Below are 20,786 nucleotides of genomic sequence, written 5' to 3' on the forward strand. Positions count from 1 at the left end.
ATTAATATAAAACCTTTGGAGACTCTTTGGCAAAATTTAGAACCATGGCAGATACACTTTCCCTAGAAATTAATAAGGAGTATTTCATAGTGCCTTTCTTACTCTGCCACTACCATATAAATTGTTAGGCAATAAACAGTACCTTCTCTATTATGAATCAATTTTCTAGGGTGCTTGTAATTGCTGAGCTATTTAATACCTTAATACTCTAGGACTCTACTGAAGCCTTAGCTTGCATACTCACAAAATGCTCTCATACTCATAAGTATCATTGATCTTGGCAACAACCCAGACTGCAGACACTGGTGCCCCAGACTAAGAGATCAGGGAACACAAAAGCCCATATAGGATGAAAAGGTGCAGCTGAAACCGGATCAGGATTCATTCCTTCCCCTCTTTCCCTCCAAACACCAGGACTGGATTATAAAACCTCCAAATTCCTTCCTACGTATCATACCTTGTGACCTCCTTGCCCAGAATATCTTAATAGCCTCTACAGTGCCCAAGCCTTTCCATGGCTTAAACAGTTCTTTATGATCATCTGGTTCAACCAACTTCTCCAGACGTTTCTCTTTATCCAAAGTGCTTGTCACACTGAGTTATTCAATACTTTCTAAATATTTTGATCCATTATTAACTATAGAGTAATTGTTAGGCCCTTTTCTCCCTACAGGACTGTGAGCATCCTAAGGGTAGGGTTCTATCTCCTTCATCTTTGTATGTTTTTCAAGACTGGTTCTGGCACATAGTAGATATTCAGTAAATGGCTGAAGAAAGAAAGAATGACTGATCCTCACAGATCATCTAAAAGGGCTTCGGTTTTTTCAACCGTAGAACAGGAGGGCTGGAGCAGATGGCCTAAACTCTAGAGCTCTGATTTCAGGCTAAAGTTACTATAAAGTTGACCCCTGAATAAGTTGAAGAATTAGCATGCTTTCACTTTAAGTAGGAATATTTTTGTTATTTTTCCTGTATTTAGACCAAACCAAAAGAAAACAAAAATATTAAGGTTAGTAAGTACCTCTGAATGATAGACTGCTTGCTGTGAAACCAAGGAGTCTTGGTTTTGTTTAGCAAGAAGAGAAAGAATTGCGTCTGCATGAATTTTTTTATGGGACATCCTAATCACTTGTCCTTCGCTGGGAGGATCATCTTCCTGAATGAAATATAAAGACAGTTAATATAACAAAAAATCCTATGAAACACTTGCATTTTTCTTGATTTATGATTAATGAAATGTAGCAGCCATCATGAAAATGGTCATATTAGCACTTTATGGAAAGAAGGTGGACTCTATTTTCACCTAGTTCTCATTTTCATTTGACTATACTAACAAGTCTTTAGTATGCCTCAAATAGAAACAACAATATAAAATAATTTGGTTATACTTCAACTGGACATTTAGTATAATATACATGCAAATTGGACCCTTGCTCTGAAGTGACTGAGTTATCATGATTCATAAATGTTTTATGTAGGGCCATCAAGTTTTTGGCTTACACAGTTTCCTGCTTCATATTTATGCAGCACCCAAAGCAACACCATGGTGTGGTGATAGGGACAGAGCACTGGAGGGACACTGAAACCTGGACCACAGGCAAAAACGAAAAACTACAGAAATATGTTAAGGCACCTATAGACCTCTGATTGTCCCTTTGCCTGTGGGCTGACCTTCGGTACTTGGCTAGGGAGCAGGTACTACAGCCCTCCCTGGAGGACCCAAACTAGGCTTCCTGGCACCTTAAATAAGACCTGTCCCAAAGATGCAGGACAGTATGGGGCTCAGAGTCAGAGAAACTAGATTCCCTTCTAAATCCAACAATTGTTTTAGAAGATTTTATTTATCTATTTGACAGAAAGAGAGAGATCACAAGGAGGCCTCTGTAGGCAGAGAGAGACGGGGGAAGCAGACTTCCGGCTGAGGAGAGAGCCCTATGCTGGGCTTGATCCCAGGACCCTGAGATCATGACCTGAGCCAAAGGCAGAGGCTTAACCTACTGAGCCACCCAGGCACCCTGTAAATCCAACTATTAACAAGATTTTTAACTCCAGCAGTAGTACTTTTTACTTAACATTTTACTAATAATGAAATAAAGTTTATTAATTCCAGATTACTGTCAGTCTTTATCCCCCAGCTATATATAGATAAATGTCTGTTGGTGACATGACTGGTTGTTCTTGGATTTTTAGGATTATACTTCTGCACTTGACTTCATTTTGAATTTGTAGCATATCTGGGGCACCTGCATGGCTCAGTTAGGTAAGCCTCTGCCTTCAGCTCAGGTTGAGATCCCAGCATCCTGGGATCAGCAGGGGGTCTGTTTCTCCCTCTCCCTCTGTTGCTCTCCCCACCCCACACTCTCACTCTTGCTCTCTCTCTCTCTCAAATGAATAAATAAAACCTTTTAAAAAATGAATTTGTAGGGGCACCTGGGTGGCTCAGTGGGTTAAGCCTCTGCCTTTGGCTCAGGTCATGATCTCAGGGTCCTGGGATCGAGTCCCGCATCGGGCTCTCTGCTCAGCGGAGAGCCTGCTTCCTCCTCCTCTCTCTCTCTCTCTCTGCCTGCCTCTCTGCCTATTTGTGATCTCTCTGTGTCAAATAAATAAATAAAATCTTTTTTAAAAAATGAATTTGTAACTTATTTGATTTAGGCTTACCAAAAACATTGAGTTCAGTTTTAAATGAAGAAAAAAAAAAAAAGATGTTATCATTTAGTTTCATTTGGGTTTAGCTATTATTTTAAACAAACTTACAAACAAACTTAGTATAAACTTAAACATTCTCTGGTCCACGATAAAGTTCTAAGGATGGGTAAAAATACCATAATGACATATTAAGTAAACCAAATGTTAGTTTAATGCTTCTCTGAAAATAAAGACATCTCATTTTTGCCTTCCCCACATATTATTTAATAAAAGTGATTTTCGGGGCGCCTGGGTGGCTCAGTGGGTTAAAGCCTCTGTCTTCAGCTTGGGTCATGATCCCAGGGTCTTGGGATCAAGCCCTACATCGGGCTCTCCACTCCGCGGGAAGCCTGCTTTCTACTGTCTCTCTGCCTGCTTGTGATCTCTGTCTGTCAAATAAATAGATAAAATCTTTAAAAAATAAAAAATAGAAAAAAATAATAAAAGTGATTTTCACTCTCTTCATAATGGATTCAATTACTTGCAATAGATAATTACTGTGAGACAAGTAATTGCACCATTAAAATCTTACCAAAAAAAATCTCCTTAATGCATTATTTTACACCCCTGTATATAGTAAAGCAAACTGTTTTTAACAAATTTTGTTACTTGGATATATTAATTTCCAAATTCAGCATCATTATACGATTAATGATATCCTTATTATAGATCCTATTATAGATCCTTAATAACATAAAGATGCTACCTAGCCTCCAAAGCTGCTTATGGACTTGAGAAATCTCCACCACACACAGCCAGCCCCTTGTAAGTTAAGCTTTAGGATTCAGATAGCCCCAATTAGAACTCAAAATATACAGTTAATAGCTTAAAATGAAAAATAAAGGTATCACACATCTATGTAAAAAGAGTTGTGTATCCATGAAAAAGTGCTCCATATCACTCGGCATCAGGGAAATACAAATCAAAACCACAATGAGATATCACCTCACACCAGTCAGAATGGCTAAAATCAACAAGTCAGGAAATGACAGATGCTGGCGAGGATGCGGAGAAAGGGGAACCCTCCTACACTGTTGGTGGGAATGCAAGCTGGTGCAACCACTCTGGAAAACAGCATGGAGATTCCTCAAAATGTTGAAAATAGAACTGCCCTATGACCCAGCAATTGCACTACTGGGAATTTACCCTAAAGATACAAACGTAGTGATCCAAAGGGGCACGTGCACCCGAATGTTTATAGCAGCAATGTCCACAATAGCCAAACTATGGAAAGAACCTAGATGTCCATCAACAGATGAATGGATCAAGAAGATGTGGTATATATACACAATGGAATACTATGCAGCCATCAAAAGAAACGAAATCTTGCCATTTGTGACAACATGGATGGAACTAGAGCGTATCATGCTTAGCGAAATAAGTCAAGCGGAGAAAGACAACTACCATATGATCTTCCTGATATGAGGGAGTGGTGATGCAACATGGGGGCTTAAGTGGGTAGGAGAAGAATCCATGAAACAAGATGGGATAGGGAGGGAGACAAACCATAAGTGACTCTTAATCTCACGAAACAAACTGTGGGTTGCTGGGGGGAGGGGGGTTGGGAGAAGGGGGGAAGGTTATGGACATTGGGGGGGGTATGTGCTTTTGGGTAAATTGGAAGGGGAGATGAACCATGAGAGACTATGGACTCTGAAAAACAGTCTGAGGGGTTTGAAGTGGCGGGGGGGTGGGAGGTTGGGGTACCAGGTGGTGGGTATTATAGAGGGCACAGCTTGCATGGAGCACTGGGTGTGGTGAAAAAATAATGAATACTGTTTTTCTGAAAATAAATAAATTGGAAAAAAAAAAAAGAGTTGTGTATCTGTCACTGAATAGCTATGTGACATGGACAAGCTACTGAACCTCACTCAACTTCATCTGTAAAATGAGATGTCACATATAACAAAGGACATACATGAGAACACTGGGAACTTTTTCAAAATATACAGGTCTAGGCTTCTAACTGGCCACACATGCACACCATATAACTCTCATGACCTACCAAATCCACCTATCAGAAGCTGGAACCAGCATGCATATTTCTTAAAACCTCCCCCAGTGAATTTAATATATAGTCCTAGTTTACATCAGTTCAAGTGGTTGTTTCACAGGAACTTCTGGCATTATGATTACAAAGGGACAGAAGGACATGACTTTTCAAAAGTACACCAATCTCTCTGTTTTCATCATGATCATGTATAATGGAAAGATACTAATGCCACCAGACTTTACTTCCAGGTTTACCAAACTCTTTGAAACTACAAAAACATGGACAAAGTATGTGAAAATTTACATTTCAAGACATGGGACATCAGGTAACAAAAGACAGTGGCCCCTGAGAGATGAAAACGAATCAGGAGAGCCCTGTGACTGCTCCAGATCACTGCCTGTGGGAGTTTCCAGGCTCCCAGAAAAGTGAAAGCTGCGCAGGGAGAGAACTCTGGAGATCTGCAGCGGATCCACTTTGAGCACTGAATACTGATCAGCACATGCATGTGAGTTAACCATGTGAGGCTAAACTAAAAACTAGCTCCAACAAGTGCCCAGGGCGTGGACACAGGCTAGAGTAATAGTTGTTCCTATCAAGCAGGCTGGAAAACCACATTTAATGAGGCATTGGCTGGAGTGCCTACAAGGGTCTTGCCTCCACGTCAGGGAACGAATAGCCTTAGAGTGAGTACTGCTCTGGTCTTGCCTCATTAATCTTTAAAGCAAGACTCAAAAGGGTAAAACTATCTTTACGCAATTTAACCATATGCCTGAGGAAAGCCCAAAACTCTTTGCAGATTCTTGTAATTCCTGTAAAATATAATTCCTATAAAACATAGATGCAAAAGCCAACACAAAATTTTAGCAGATCAAATTAAACAGCTTTTCTTTAAAAGTTTACCATATACCTACCACATATCTATCCATTCCACTCCTAGGGATTTGCCCAAGAGAAATGAAAGCATACGTCCATATAAAACTTGTACATAAATGTTCATAGTTGCTTTATTTGTCATAGTCAAAACTGGAATCAACCTAAATGTCCACTGACAGGTGAAGAGACAAATTGTGGTACATCCATACAACACATACAACACAGCAATAAAAAGGAACTAACTATGTTACACACTACAACATAGATGAATCTCAAAACAACTGTGCTGAGTTCAAGCAGCCAGAAAAAAAGAATATACCATATGATTTCATTTCTGTTATTTTGGAAAATGCAAATGAATTATAGCTACAGAAAGCAGACCAGTAGCATGGTAGACATGTGGGGGGATAAGAGGACTGATAAGAGATGAGAAGGACAAATTACAAAAGGGCATGAGGAAACTTTGGGAAGTGATGGATGGTGATATGTTCATTATCTTGACTGCAGTAATGGCTTTACAGATATATACATATGTCAAAAATTATCAAACTTTTTTAAAAAGAGCAAAAATAATAGCAATGTTTAGCAGAAGCTATAGATAAAGGTAGATGAGAGTTGAGTACAACTGCCTTCCCTTCCTTGGGTGGTTAAAAATATAAAAAAGGGTTGCCTGGGTGGCTCAGCTGTTTAAGCACCTGCCTTCAACTCAGGTCATGATCCCAGGGTCCTGGGTTCGAGCCCCAGATCGGGCGCTCTGCTCAGCAGGGAGCCTGCTTCCCCTCCTCTCTTTCTGCCTGCCTCTCTGCCTACTTGTGATCTCTGTCTGTCAAATAAATAAATTCTCTAAAAAAATATAGAGAGAGATATAGATATAGATTGCTATTCCTTAATAATATTTCAAAAGAAAATTCCTATTATCATTTCTGTATTATAGTTCTATGTGGATATGTGATAATTAATATTACATATATTATAATACTAATTGATATTACACATACTGCAATAATTGTAATTATATATATAATTTAAACACACACATATATGTAAGTAAATATATACATATTTAAAATATATGTACCTATTTAAAATATATACCTATTTTTTAAAATTCTTTTTAATTAAAAAAAAATTTTTTTTATAAACATATAAATGTATTATTGGCCCCAGGGGTACAGGTCTGTGAATCGCCAGGTTTACACACTTCACAGCACTCACCATAGCACATACCCTCCCCAGTGTCCATAACCCCACCACCCTCTCCCTACCCCCCTCGCCCCGGCCACTCTCAGTTTGTTTTGTGACATTAAGAGTCTCTTATGGTTTGTCTCCCTCTCGATCCCATCTTGTTTCATTTATTCTTTTCCTACCCCCCAAACCCCCCACATTGCGTCTCCACTTCCTCATATTAGGGAGATCATATGTTAGTTGTCTTTCTCCAACTGACTTATTTCTCTAAAGATAATACCCTCTAGTTCTAACCACGTCATCACAAATGGCAAGATTTCATTTCTTTTGATGGCTGCATAGTATTCCATTGTAAAATATATACCTATTTTAAATATATATATATATTTTTTTTTCTTTTAAATAGGCTCCATACCCAGCATTGAGCCCAATGAAGGGCTTGAACTAATGATCCTGAGATCAAGACCTAAGCTGAGATGAAGAGTTAGCGACTTAACCAACTGAGCCACCCAGATACCCCTGAAATAATATAAATACTTTCTTAAAGATTTATTTATATATTTGATAGAGAGAGAAAGTCTGTGAGAGAGTGGAAGGGGGAGGGACAAAGGAAGAGAGAGGGAGTAAGGGAAAGAGAGAGAGAGAGAATATCCTCAAGCAGGCTCCCCACTGAGCATACAGCCCAATGCAGGCCTCCATCCCAGGATCCAGAGATCATGACCTGAGCCAAAATCAAGAGTCAGGCACTTAACCAACTGAGCCACCCAGGAGCCCCCATAATCATGTTTTTAAATGGCAACTTCCACAGAGCTAGGTAATAACTAGGAAGTAATGGTACTACTACATCCTATTTCAGTTTCTTTTTCTTATGCCAAAGAATTCAATTATTTTTAGCACAAAGAATTATTATCCTGATTAGGGAAAAATAACAAATATATCCTAAGAGAGCAGGTTAAACAGATAAAGCCCTGTTTGAAATATTATAAAGGCACTATACCATATAACAATTTGACTGGGCTTGATTTTCATTACTTAATTGCATTAACTGTTTATTTTTCAACTACTGGATACACAGAGGTTAATAACTTTCATTCTCGTAATTATGATAATGAAACATACAAAAATGATAATGAAATGTGCAAAGCTTAAATTCCTTAATGGATATTTTATTAAATTTTATACCTATAACTCAAATATCTGAGAAAAAACCCTGATCGATGGCAACAAATTCATCAAAATATTCTTTGTGTCAGAATTCAATATGGAGCCAATAATTTCTTACCATCTCAAGGGCATCTTGCAGAGTACTGGATAAGCTATCATTTAGGTTCATCAGATACAGTCCTTCGTCTCCTAAAACTACAGGTTACATTGTAAAAATTTAGAAAACAGAACATAAACTTAGTAAATAACCTGACCACAAAGCCATAGAACTTTACATTTAAACTTACACAAAATACTGTTTGTAAATAATACTGTTCATAAATAATAATAATTCACAAGCTACTCAATCTTACACTTTTTTTAAAGTACATTTTATAACAAATATGAGATTTTTGTTTTACCTACCAGCTTGTCAGAAATTAAAAAGAGCTATTAGATACCAGTAGTAACCATGAAACTGAGAAAGAGGCATTCCTAAATAACATGATGTAAGATTTCTAAAGAGTATGTTGGTAATGTACCACTATTTTAAAGGTGCATATTCTGATTCAGCAATTCCACTTCTAGGAGTGTATTCAAAGGAATTAATCAGATAGGTGCACAAAATATGTGTGTAAAAAATGGTCACTAGAGAGTTAGTATGGAAATACTAAAAGCAAACTACATGCCAACCACTATGGCATTGTTTTAATAGACCACACACAACTAAAAAAAATGAGGTATGGCTAGATATACTGATATAGAAAGATGCCCACAATATCTTATTAGGTAAAAAAAATTCAGGTTTAAAAAAATTCAGGTTTCATATATAGTATGATCTTATTTTTAAAGGTAAAAATACACCCCCACAAATACACATACATATGTATTTATGTATCTACATATGCATAGAAAAAAACAGACTGGAAGGACATACCCCATACTATTAAGAGTGGTATTATTTTTGGAAAGTGAGATTTGTGAGCAAGATTTTACTTTCTTCTGAAGTTAAGGCATAGAAAAGTTAAAGTGCAGAGTCCATATTCTTTCTATTATACCATGTTTAATCTTGAAACTTAAGTAAAAGCACTTGGCATAGAAAAGTATTACTGAGGAATTATCATAATCTAACCAGTGAAATTAATTGATACAAGTTAACTTACTCTTGGAAGTCACTCTTTGACCACAGTTAAATAGAATCTCTCCTTCAGAGATGGGTCTATCCAGAGTCTCCGTTTCAGTGACAGTAACGCTGAAGGTGCTCTCTGTTGTTGATGAATCAGAACCTGGCATCTGTGTGAGGGAAGAGGCGTTGGTGCCAGGAAGAAGTGGGGGCTCTGGAGGTGCAGGCTGAGCAGGGAAATCCACACTCTCAGGTTCTTCCTCCTTGGCCACAGACATTACACTAAGAAGAAAAAGACATATTTTGCATTTAGGTCACTGAAGGCCTATATTAATTTTTATATTAAAAAGCCAGATTCAAATGCTTCCCTTAGCAAAGTACATCTATAATCTGCACTACTATAATTACCAAGATTTATTTTTCTAAAATTGTTTTCATGCTTTAATCATAGACCATCTTGAAAGTTCTACCATCTCTCAGATAAATCTGTACGGTAATATAAAAGTTAACCGATCAGTGTAAATGAAGATTTGCTCTGAAGAGAAATCATTTTCTGTTTTACGAACAATATTATGACTATATGTTTTAATCTGTTTCACAAGAAAATGTTTTAAAAAAGAACTGAAGGCATAAGTAAATCTGGTGAAAATTTTAAAAATTTGAAATTTATGAAGTTTCTTCCTACAAAAGTATAAAGTAGCTTGTGGTTTATAAAGCTTCATCATTTCTGATGTTTTTAATGGATTATATATGTCAACGTAAGAAATGCAGTTACTGAAAGGGAGTATGTCCTCATTTACATAGCTCTCGGATGAAGTTCTTCTTGAAAAGAGCTAGGATTCTCTTCTTCCAGTGGCAGGTCTCCATCACTCCATGGCTTAGGAAGCTCTGGACCTGATGGCTTCACTTTATCAATGGAAATCTCTGACAAAGTTGGGGAAAAAGCCACTGCAGGAGGAGGGGTAGTAGCAGGGGTAACCGCTGGAGTATTAACAAGTGTGATGGCAGGCGTTTCATTTCCTAAAGATTTTTTGTTTAAAAAGAAATTGAAAGATAAAAGTCAATAAACAACTCCATAGGAAGGCAAGCTATGTTGCTTCAGGAATTTCTTAACATCTGGGTGTACAAATAATGGCAATAATGATGATGATGATGATGATGGCCATTAATGGGAAAATTCCCAAATTAATTTAGTAAAGTATAAGAATATAATCTTGAAAAGACCCATCACTTTTATACTGCCATGAACTTAAAAGTAGTATTTTTTTTAAAAAAAGATTTTATTTATTGGGGTACCTGGGTGGCTCAGTCATTAAGCACCTGCCTTTGGCTCAGGTCATGATTCCAGGATCTTGGGATTGAGCCCTACATCGGCCTCCCTACTCAGCCGGAAGCCTGCTTCATCCTCTCCCACTCCCCCTGCTTGTGTTCCCTCTCTCACTGTCTCTATGTCAAATAAATAAAATCTTAAAAAAAAAAAAAAGACAAGTACCTTTAAAAATATATACATTTTGGGGCACCTGCGTGGCTCAGTGGGTCAAGGCCTCTGCCTTCGGCTCGGGTCATGATCCCAGGGTCCTGGGATCAAGCCCCATATTGGGCTCTCTGCTCAGTAGGGAACCTGCTTCCTCCTCTCTCTCCCTCTCTCTTTCTGCCTGCCTCTCTGCCTACTTGTGATCTCTGTCAAATAAATAAATAAAAATCTTTTTTAAATATTTATTTATTTATTTATTTGAGAGAGAGAGAGCATGAAGAGAGTAAGGGGCAGAGCAAGAAGCAGATTCCCTGATAAGCAGAGAGCCCAATGTAGGACTCTGGGATCACGATCTTAGCTGAAGGCAGATGCTTAACCCACTGAGCCACCCAGGTGCCCCTGAACTTAAAAGTGGTCCAAGTGTGTATAAGATCTTATACTTTTTTAAGTTGTTTTTTTTTTTTTTAAGATGCTTTATTTTTTTAACTAATCTCTAAGTTCAATGTGGGGCTTAAACTTACAACCCTGAGATCAAGAGTCACATGCTCTACTAACTGAGGCAGCCAAGCACCCCTAGATCACATACTTTAAAAAGTAGCAAACAATTTCTTAGTTTCCTTGCAAGAAAGGATGATTTACTAAAACCTAGTAAGCAAAATGTATGTGCATATTAATCTATAAAACATCTTATAAAATAAACTATGTAATCTTATGTAATAGTTATCAGATGAAAACTGATGTACAGAATAAGGTTTCTACCTTTTCCAGATAATATTTCTTCTGCAGGAATAGCTAAATCATGATCTGACTCATAGGGAGAAGAATCTGGAGTTTTTACTAATACACATTCCTTAGGAGGTGACGAAGGTGAGCGAGGAGGAGTTGGCTGTGGGGTAGCCACTGGGGTACATACTCTTGCCTAAAATAAATAAAACAAGGTATTGATAATCACTCAAGATCGTATAATCACCCAATACCGATAATGTCCAACAATGAAATGAGTTCATTCAAGATTACAAAGAATTTAAATGAATGGGAGGAAATGGAGCCCTACCTTGAACTTCTAGCTGTGAGTTTCAAGACTAGCCTGCAGAGAGCCTCAGGCTACTGCACTAGCTCTGCCTTTGAAGTAGGCCCCAAAGAAAGCTAAGGCTCCCTCTTCTAACATAGAGAGGAAGACACAGTGAATATACAGCAGAAGATGAAATGCAAACACAAGCTGGGGAGACCATGTAACAGAAAGGAAGTGTTTTAACTGACAATATATCAAAGAGCAGCCTTTTAGCACAAAAGAACAGAGCTTGTGAAAAGTAATGGAAGGATAAGAAAAAGCAGGGGTGGAGGGGATGAAATGAAGACAATGTGGAGATGGAAAGTACTGAGGAAGGAAAAAGTAAACAATAGTGTGAATTAAGTCTCCTTTCCTAGCCATATCTTACCTACCTAATTCCCTTCCCCAGAGTATTTTGATTGAAGACACGTGTGTGTATAGATTATCTGCGGAATAACTTCTTAAAAGTGGGACTGCTTGGTTAAAGGGTTAATTGCTTTTTTAACTTGAATACATATCGCCAAATTTCCCTCTGCAGGGTTATATTATTGTACACTAACCAAAAGAAGGTATGAGAATTCCCATTTCCCCAAGGTTTTCTACACAATGTCATTATATAAGTAAAAGTGAGGTTTCAGTGATTTTTTTCTTATTATCAGTGATACTGACCATCTTTTTATATGTAAATGGGCCATTTGTATCTCTTTTTTTGTGTGTGAACTGTCTAGACATATCTTTTAGCTATTTTTCAAATATACTATCTTTTTTCTCCTCATTCTGAAACATCTGCATAGAGGAGGGTAATTAGCCTTTATTCTGATTATGAGTTGAAAATTGATATGCAATTTTAAAACCATGAAGCATATTAGAAATTCTATGGTACTGCTTAATAATTAGTATATTCTCAGACTTTATTTCTTTTCTCTTAACTACATAAACTACAGCATAAGAGCACTGTTTTCAAATATAATGCTACTAACCATCATTATCAGAGAATCTAAGGTATTCTAATTAGTATTGGTAATGGACAATGATGATAAACAATTAGTTATTGAATGCCAAATTCCAGGCACTAGATGAAGCTCTTTACATTCATCATCTCACTATATCTTTAACAAAATCTTGGCTAAGATGTTAACAGTACCATAAAGATGTCAATTCTCTCCAAATTAAACTAATCAAAATAGGATCAATTCCCACAAAAATTCCAACAAAATCTTTCATGGCACTTGAAAACTATATTTTAATGTATACTTGAAAGATCAAAGTATCAAGAAAAGTCATGACAATTCTGGAGATAATGAACAATATGGCAGTGAGAGAAGGGAGCTTGCCCTCCTAGATACTCAGCAAGTAGATTCTGGTGAAGTCCTGATGATTTAAACTTTATGTGTCTTCTCTATTATATACATGAAACTAAAGCAACCGAGCTGACGGTTCAAATTCAGATCTCCCCAAGTCCATACTCTTAACATTGTATAGACTGCCTCTTTCACAGATTTTTCTATATTTTCTCATGCAATTACCCTCACAAGAGTATATGCAGTATATGGGCAGAAAACACACCACCGTTAATTGGCACAAAGAAATCCATAACTCTGACAACATCTGCATTGCATGCATGACCAATGGGCTGAAAAAATACACACCAAAACTATGTACCTAATTTCTGGCACACTAACCACAACACGCCAATTACATTATAGCAATCTCTATAAAATTCAAACATGTAACTTTATGTTTATACCTCAAATGAGGTAGTTTAAATGTTTCATCTATATAAAATGATACCTTCATGATCTATAGAATTAGAAGTGACTATAAAGTTTTAAACAGCTGGTAGTAGTAGTATAAAGTCTATTTTAGTTTTGTATAATTCCACATTCCTATAATAGATTAAAAACTATTTAGCACAGCAAGGCTGATGAAGGAAACAACAGAAGTGCCTAAAATATATTTTATCTTTTAATATAATATGTTAATTTTAATATAATCATCTCATCTTTTAAAGAGTAAAAATAGCAGTTTATATAATAACCCAAGTAATGTGTGAGCATTGACTATATCTTAAGTTTAAAAAAATCTACAAAGGATATTTTTTGAACAACAGGGAAATTCGAATATGGGCTCTATATTATGTAGTATTAACATATCAATGTTAAATTTCTTCAGGAGTATAATGATGGCATTTTGATTATATAATAAAGTATCTTATTCTTAGGAGATAACTGCTAATGCTTTCAGAAGTGAAATGTTATAATATCTGCAACTTTCAAATTATTTTTAAAGAATATATAACATATAAGGACATAAAACTTGTCAAAAAGTTATCAATTGGTAAATATTAGATAAAGGTATACAGACATTCATTGTATTATACTTTCAACTTTTCTATAAATTTAAAAGCTTTTAAAGTAAAATGCTAGGGAAAATATTACTATAATATCATAGCAAAAAAAAATCAATCTCCACCACAAGCTATGATCTTATTATGATACCTAATTTAAAATTTGTCCATCTTACTGTTTTTTAATAAATGTATCAAAAATGCCCCAGGACTCCCAGTCATGAAAGGAGAGTCACTCCTACCGGCAAGTATGTGCTGTTTGCTGAAACATCCCCAGAAACACGTGTAGCAACAGGACCTTGCTTCTTTGCTTCTCTGTCACCCAGCATGACAGCAATGGTCTCAGCAAGAGCCTCATTCACAAAATGGCTAATCATATCTGAATTCACAGGAACCCCAGCATCCACAAAAAGCTGGAGGGCACCATTGCTTGTTCCTTCCACTAAAAAAAAAAAAAAAAGAAAGAAAGAATTTCAGAGTAAGTGTACAAGAAACATGCCTGCAATCCAAATCTGAGTTGTTAAAATTTTAGAGATGAAAACATAATGTGTATAAGGGAAGAAGAATAAAAATGAAAATAAAAAATATTACAAAAGAGAACACGATGATAATTCACATAATGAACACCTTCTTTAACAAATCATAAAGAGGAAGAAAACACCCAGATGAAAACTTTACTTACATGGTCTCTTCCTACCACTTCAGAATTTAGTGATAAAAAGGACTTGCATCCACCTGAAATGTTCTCATCTGAAAACAACTCATATTTCTAAGAACAGGGCAACAGGAAACGCTATGATAGATCTTGGTCAAAACACCAAGGCACAGGGGTACCTGGGTAGCTCAGTTGATTGAGTGTCTAGCTTTGGTTCAGGTCATGGTCCGAGGGTCCTGGATCCAGCCCAGAGCTGGGTTACCTGCCCAGTGGGGAGCCTGCTTCTCCCTCCCATTACCCCTCCCCTCCACTTGTGTTCTCTCTCTCGTATGCTCTCTCTCTCTCTCAAATAAATAAAACCTTTAAAATAAATAAATATATAAATGAATAATAAAAACCAAAACACAAAGACCCAATGACTACAGAGGATTTTAAAGAAATAGTAGCTGCTTCATAAATACAAAGACAAAAACTTCCTTCCTTCTAGTTTCAGTAACATCAGTTACTAACATTATAGGCTACTCCTACTCACTTTTATAGTACTTTGCATGCTTGATATCAGAAGCTGTATAGGTATATTAATATTCCAAATAGGTTATAATTTTTCCTTGTATGAATGTACATAAAATTGAGAAAAACTTCAACAGACTTTACTAGACTTAAAGTGGGCTCTATGTCTAAAGCTCTGTGGAAAACATGTAAACAATGATAATACAATTTGGTGGAGATGTAACCTCGCCAAAGAAGTACAACTAAAGGAGCAATATCCACAATTCCTTAAAAAGTGGTTACAGGTGTCTTAGGATCACCTGTTGAGGGATAAGTAATAGTAGTTTACTCTGAAGTTACCATAGCAATGACTATCAAATGTCAAATTTGTATATGACAGTGTATGTAGATACTTCTCCTTTTCAGTTCTCATAATTTATTGTTTTGGCATGATCAGAAATTAGAACGTTTCTATTTTAAAGGCCAAAAGCCCTACCCAGACATAGGCAAAACAAAACAAACACATATACTTATAAATAGAAAATAATAGAATTTAAATGCCCAATTTGGAAATTATAAGATTTCCATTAAAAAAAAAAAACCATAGGGGCACCTGGGTGGCTCAGTGGGTTAGGCTGCTGCCTTCAGCTCAGGTCATGATCCCAGGGTCCTGGGATCGAGCCCCACATCGGGCTCTTTGCTCAGCGGGGAGCCTGCTTCCCCCTCTCTCTCTGCCTGCCTCTCTGCCTACTTGTGATCTCAGTCTGTCAAATAAATAAATAAAATCTTTAAAAAAAAAAAACATAAATTTCCTCATAACTTTGTTGATCATTTTTCCCCTTCTTTCCAAAAGGTGCTGAAAGAAAATCTGGGGGTGGTGGGTAGCAGTGGAGGAGGCATTCAAGTTATACTAAACAGGAAGAATTAACTAAATGCAATAATAAATCGTATGGAGTGAGGTAACAGCCTATGGCCGGGTGGAGATGAGGAAAAACAAAGAAAAGAAAATAAACAATAGCTCCAAAGCTTTGGAGACTGGGCACTTGGAAGAGTCAGATCTTAATGTAAACAGAAACAAAAAAAGGGCAGGTTGGGCTAGAAAAACTCTGGACATGTCAAGTTTTGGGATGCCGGTGCAGAGACACAGCTGCAAGGTTCCAGCCAAAGATGTCGGGCTAAGGGGTGAGCAACTGATCAGGAAAAAAAAAAAGGATAATGAAATAAAGTCCTAAAGAAATAAAGAAGATAGCAGGAACAACAACAGAATGGATTCTAAGAAAACAAAATGAGTAGGACATTTTAAGAATTAGAGGTGGTCAACAGTGCCCATGCTAGAGCCACAAGGGAAGATAAGGATTTGGAAAAAAAAGGTTATTCCCCTGAATGTTTACAGCAGCAATGTCCACAACAACCAAACTATGGAAAGAACCTAGATGTCCATCAACAGATGAATGGATAAAGATGTGGTACATATACACAATGGAATACTACGCAGCCATCAAAAGAAATGAAATCTTGCCATTTGTGACAATGTGGATGGAACTAGAGCCTATCATGCTTAGCGAAATAAGTCAAGCGGAGAAAGACAACTATCATATGATCTCCCTGATATGAGGAAGTGGTGATGCAACATGGGGGGGTTAAGGGGGTAAGAGAAGAATAAATGAAACAAGATGGGACAGGAGGGAGACAAACCATAAGTGACTCTTAATCTCACAAAACAAACTGAGGGTTGCTGGGGGGAGGGGGGCTGGGACAAGGAGGGTGGGGTTATGGACATTGGGGAGGGTATGTGCTATAATGAGTGCTGTGAAGTGTGTAAACCTGGCGATTCACAGACCTGTACCCTGGGGGATAAAAATACATTATATGTTTATAAAAAAATTAAAAATTAAAAAAATTTTTTAAAAAGGTTATTCTTGACAACAAAATTCTGTGAGAGAGGAGCTTCACTAGGAGAAGGGCAGAAAGCTCCATGAGGACTAAAGAGAAAGTGGGTAATGAAAAAGTATAAGCCATAAATATAGGCTGGGATGTCTAGGAATTGGGCAGTTAGAGTCTGTGGGAGAAGAAAAGTAGGTAATTCTGGACTGAAGAGAAGGCAAAAAAATTAGAAGTAATGATACAGAAGAATGTTTTAAAAAGAAGAACAAGGGGTGCCTGGGTGGCTCAGTCAGTCAAGATCTGAGACTTTGGCTCAGATCATGATCTCAGGGTCCTGGGATTGAGCCCCTCATTGAGCCCTGCTGCATCAGGCCCCTGCCAGGCTCTGCGCTCAGTGGGGAGTCTGCTTTTGTTTCTCTCCCTCTGCCCCTCCTCATGGTCATGCTTAGGCACACACCTCTCTCTCTCACACACACACACACACACACACAAATTAATTAATTAATTAATTAAATCTTTTTTTAAAAACAACAAATTTGGAGAACTTATACAATCCAATTTCAAGATATTTTTAAATTACAATAAGGTATGGTATTGACATAAAAATAAATTTACAGATCAAGGCACAGATTTTCAACAATGGTGTCAGAGTAATTCATTCCAAGAAAGGATAATCTTTTCAACAAATAATGCTAGAACAATTGGATATCCATACACTGAAAAAAAAAAATCTTTGTATATGGTACAAAGTAGGAATCAAAATTAACTCAACATGTACCACAGACCTAAATGCATAGTCTGAAGCCGTACACATTCTAGAAGGAAATATAGGAGAAAAGCTTAGTGATCTTGAGAAATAATATATCAAAAAACACAAACTATAAAAGAAAAATTGATAAATTAAAATTCATCAAAATTAACCTTTTTGTTTTCTTTTTCTTTTTAAAGATTTTATTTATCTATTTGAGAGAGAGCAAGAGTGAGAGATCATAAGCAGGGAGAGCCACAGAAGGAGTGGCAGAGAGAGAAGCAGGCTCCTAGCCTAGCAGGGCTTGATCCCAGTATCCCAGGATCATTACCAGAGCCAAAGGCTTAACCTACTGAGCCACCCAGGTGCCCCAACATTTTTCCCTGACCCCATTTAAAAGATAATGCTGAGAAAACAAAAAGGTGAGACACAAACTAGGAGAACATACTGTAAAGTCTATCTAATAAAGGACTTGTATCCAGAATAAAGAACTTTTACAACTCAATAACAGGAAGACACAAACCTCAATTTAAAAATGGGCAAAAGATTTAAAGGACATTTCCACCAAAGTAAGCATACAGGTGGCAAATAAGCACATGGGAAAAATGCACATCATTAGTCATTAGGGAAATGTGAAAAATGAGATCTCTCTACATGCTTATGGAATGTCTATGATTAAAAACACTGACAACGGGGCGCCTGGGTGGCTCAGTGGGTTGGGCTGCTGCCTTCGGCTCAGGTCGTGGTCTCGGGGTCCCGGGATCGAGTCCCGCATCGGGCTCTCTGCTCGGCAGGGAGCCTGCTTCCCTCTCTCTCTCTCTACCTGCCTCTCCATCTACTTGTGATTTCTCTCTGTCAAATAAATAAATAAAATCTTAAAAAAAAAAAAAAAAAAACACTAACAACGCCAAGTGCTGGTGAGGTTGTAGAGCAACTGGAGCTCTCAGGCAATGCTGGCTGGGAATGCAAAATAGAACAGCCTCTCTAAAAACACGCAGCAGTTTCTTATCTGTTTATCACAGCTTTATTTCTAGTAGCCCCAAACTAAAAGAGTACAAATTTCCATGAACTGGTAACTGGATTAACAAATTATGATAGATCCATACTATTATTACTAGACGCATAAAACATGATTGTCAAAGCTTTATGTTAAATAAAGGCTGACACAAAAGGCTATATATTATATGCCTAAATATATATAAAATTCTAGTAAAGACAAAAATACAGTGATAGAAAGCAGATCAGCAGCTATTAGGGCTCAGTAGGCATGGGAGGGGGTGAGGAACTGACTACAAAGTGGCATAAGTGAATTTTTTAGAATGATGGGAGTGTTTTTTTTATAGCATGATTGAGTGGCTAATTCACAGTTCTATTGCTCAAAATTCATCACACTGTACACTTAGAATTAGCAAACCTTATGGCAAGTAAACTCTATCTCAAAAAAGCTAATGGAAAAGAGGAGGTGAAAGAGGAGGAAAAGGAAGAAGAAGAAAGGGGAAAATGATAGAAGAGGAGGAACAGGAGGAAGGATGAGAAGGAGAGAATGATTTGGGTTCCATAAAGAGGTTCATCCATCCATCCAGTGTCAAAGGCTAGGCACTAAAGGAGAAATATCCATAATCCTAAGTAATTTATAGTCTAGTGAAACAGATAATGTAAGCCAATTGTAATCCAATCCGATAGTCCCCCTAACAAAGATATGTACAAAGTGCTACGGGATGTAATGGAGAGATTTGGGGTGGGAGGGATGGAGGGATAGAATAATGTGAACACTGTAGTGTGAAATACAGAAGTGAGAGAAAACTTACCTCCACTATAGAGAACAAAAGGGAAAGGATATTGGAAGTAAGAGCCTATCTTTTGTCAGCTGAGGAATACTTGACCTCTAAAATACATAAACCCATGACTTGAAGGTTTTATCTTTTTTTTTTTTAAGATTTATTTATTTATTTATTTGAGAGAGAGAGCAAGAGAGCAAGCACGTGTGCACACACATCTGCAGGCAGGGGCAGAGGGAAAGAGACTCTGAAGCAGACTCCCGGGTGAGTGCAAAGCCCAATGTGGGGGTCTATCCCACTACTCATGAGATCATGACCTGAGCCAAAATCAAGAGTCAGATGCTCAACCAGTTGAGCCATCCAGGTGTCCCAAGGTTTTATCTTTCAATATCAAAAGAAAGTAAAAGATTCCATTTCACTTACCGATGTCAGAAGTCAATGGTTCACTTGCCTCACTGACTGAAACACTGACATCAGGTCTGGCCTGTTGTTGAATTGGAAAGAGCCCAGAGATAATTCTCGACATTATCTCTTGTTCTACCCTGAGGAATAAAAGTTGAGGATTCCTAAATTTGCTTGAATGTACAAAGTATTAGAAATAACACCCCTAAAAATAAATTTTACCAATGGACACAGACATTTACACATCAAAGTAGTAATTCTAAAGGTTTAATCTGGAAAAAAAAAATAAAGGGAACTCCCAGTTGAATAAATCACATGAAACAGAATCTCCATGTGGGAGGCAGATTTAAATTTGATTTAATAAACTTGTAGATTAGCCTAATGAAAAGTGTAACAGGCCTCTTAAATTCATAATGTTTAGGTCAAGGATTATCGGACGTATCATGCACCTAAAATGTTTGGTTCCCTACTCGGAAAGCACCCATATAAAAGCACACAAGATCAGAATTAGAAAAGAAGTCCAGCTGCCCTCTCTTCAAAGAAATAAATATTTGGACTACAATACAGGTAGTTTTCCTCTTAAAAAGGAAAGACTATTTCCAAGGTCATTTTTAGGAAATGAAAGAGGAAAGAGAGAAGGAAGGAAAAAGGGAACATAATAGGAGATCAGTTCTGTACATTTCTTTACAACACCCAGGAGGCTGGAGAAAAATTATTATACACATATAGATAGTCATTGTAGAGAAATTAGAAAATATGTAAGTTACAAAAATAGATAGGGCTCACACAAAATCTCGGACTCATGGATAAACACAACTAACAATTTGGTATATGTTTTTCAAATTTTTTCCTATGTACATTTTTTTTGGTTTTGTTGTTGTTGTGGGTTTTTTTGTGTGTTTGTTTTTTTGAGAAAGAGTACATGTGCAAGTGGGGGTGGGGGGTGGGAAGGGGCA

The 20,786-nt window shown here is 37.2% G+C and overlaps 1 protein-coding gene across 6 annotated transcripts in view; it reads right to left on the minus strand.

Moving 5' to 3' along the window:
- Positions 1-20,786, minus strand: part of KIAA0586 (KIAA0586 ortholog) — a 134,046-nt gene that overhangs the window by 65,528 nt on the left and 47,732 nt on the right. For all 6 annotated transcript variants that reach the window (XR_006381785.1, XM_044232116.1, XM_044232114.1 and 3 more), the window contains exons 21-27: positions 19,852-19,970; positions 14,117-14,316; positions 11,236-11,395; positions 9,803-10,022; positions 9,043-9,284; positions 8,019-8,095; positions 1,022-1,156 (exon numbers count right to left, since the gene is read on the minus strand). Coding sequence is in view for 5 of the 6 variants with exons in the window: in XM_044232116.1 (XP_044088051.1) it covers positions 1,022-1,156; positions 8,019-8,095; positions 9,043-9,284; positions 9,803-10,022; positions 11,236-11,395; positions 14,117-14,316; positions 19,852-19,970 (1,153 nt within the window). In the remaining variant the exon portion in view is untranslated. The remainder of the gene's footprint in view (positions 1-1,021; positions 1,157-8,018; positions 8,096-9,042; positions 9,285-9,802; positions 10,023-11,235; positions 11,396-14,116; positions 14,317-19,851; positions 19,971-20,786) is intronic.

This window comes from Neovison vison, chromosome 13 (genome assembly GCF_020171115.1).
Source record: "Neovison vison isolate M4711 chromosome 13, ASM_NN_V1, whole genome shotgun sequence".
Lineage (NCBI taxonomy): Eukaryota > Metazoa > Chordata > Mammalia > Carnivora > Mustelidae > Neogale > Neogale vison.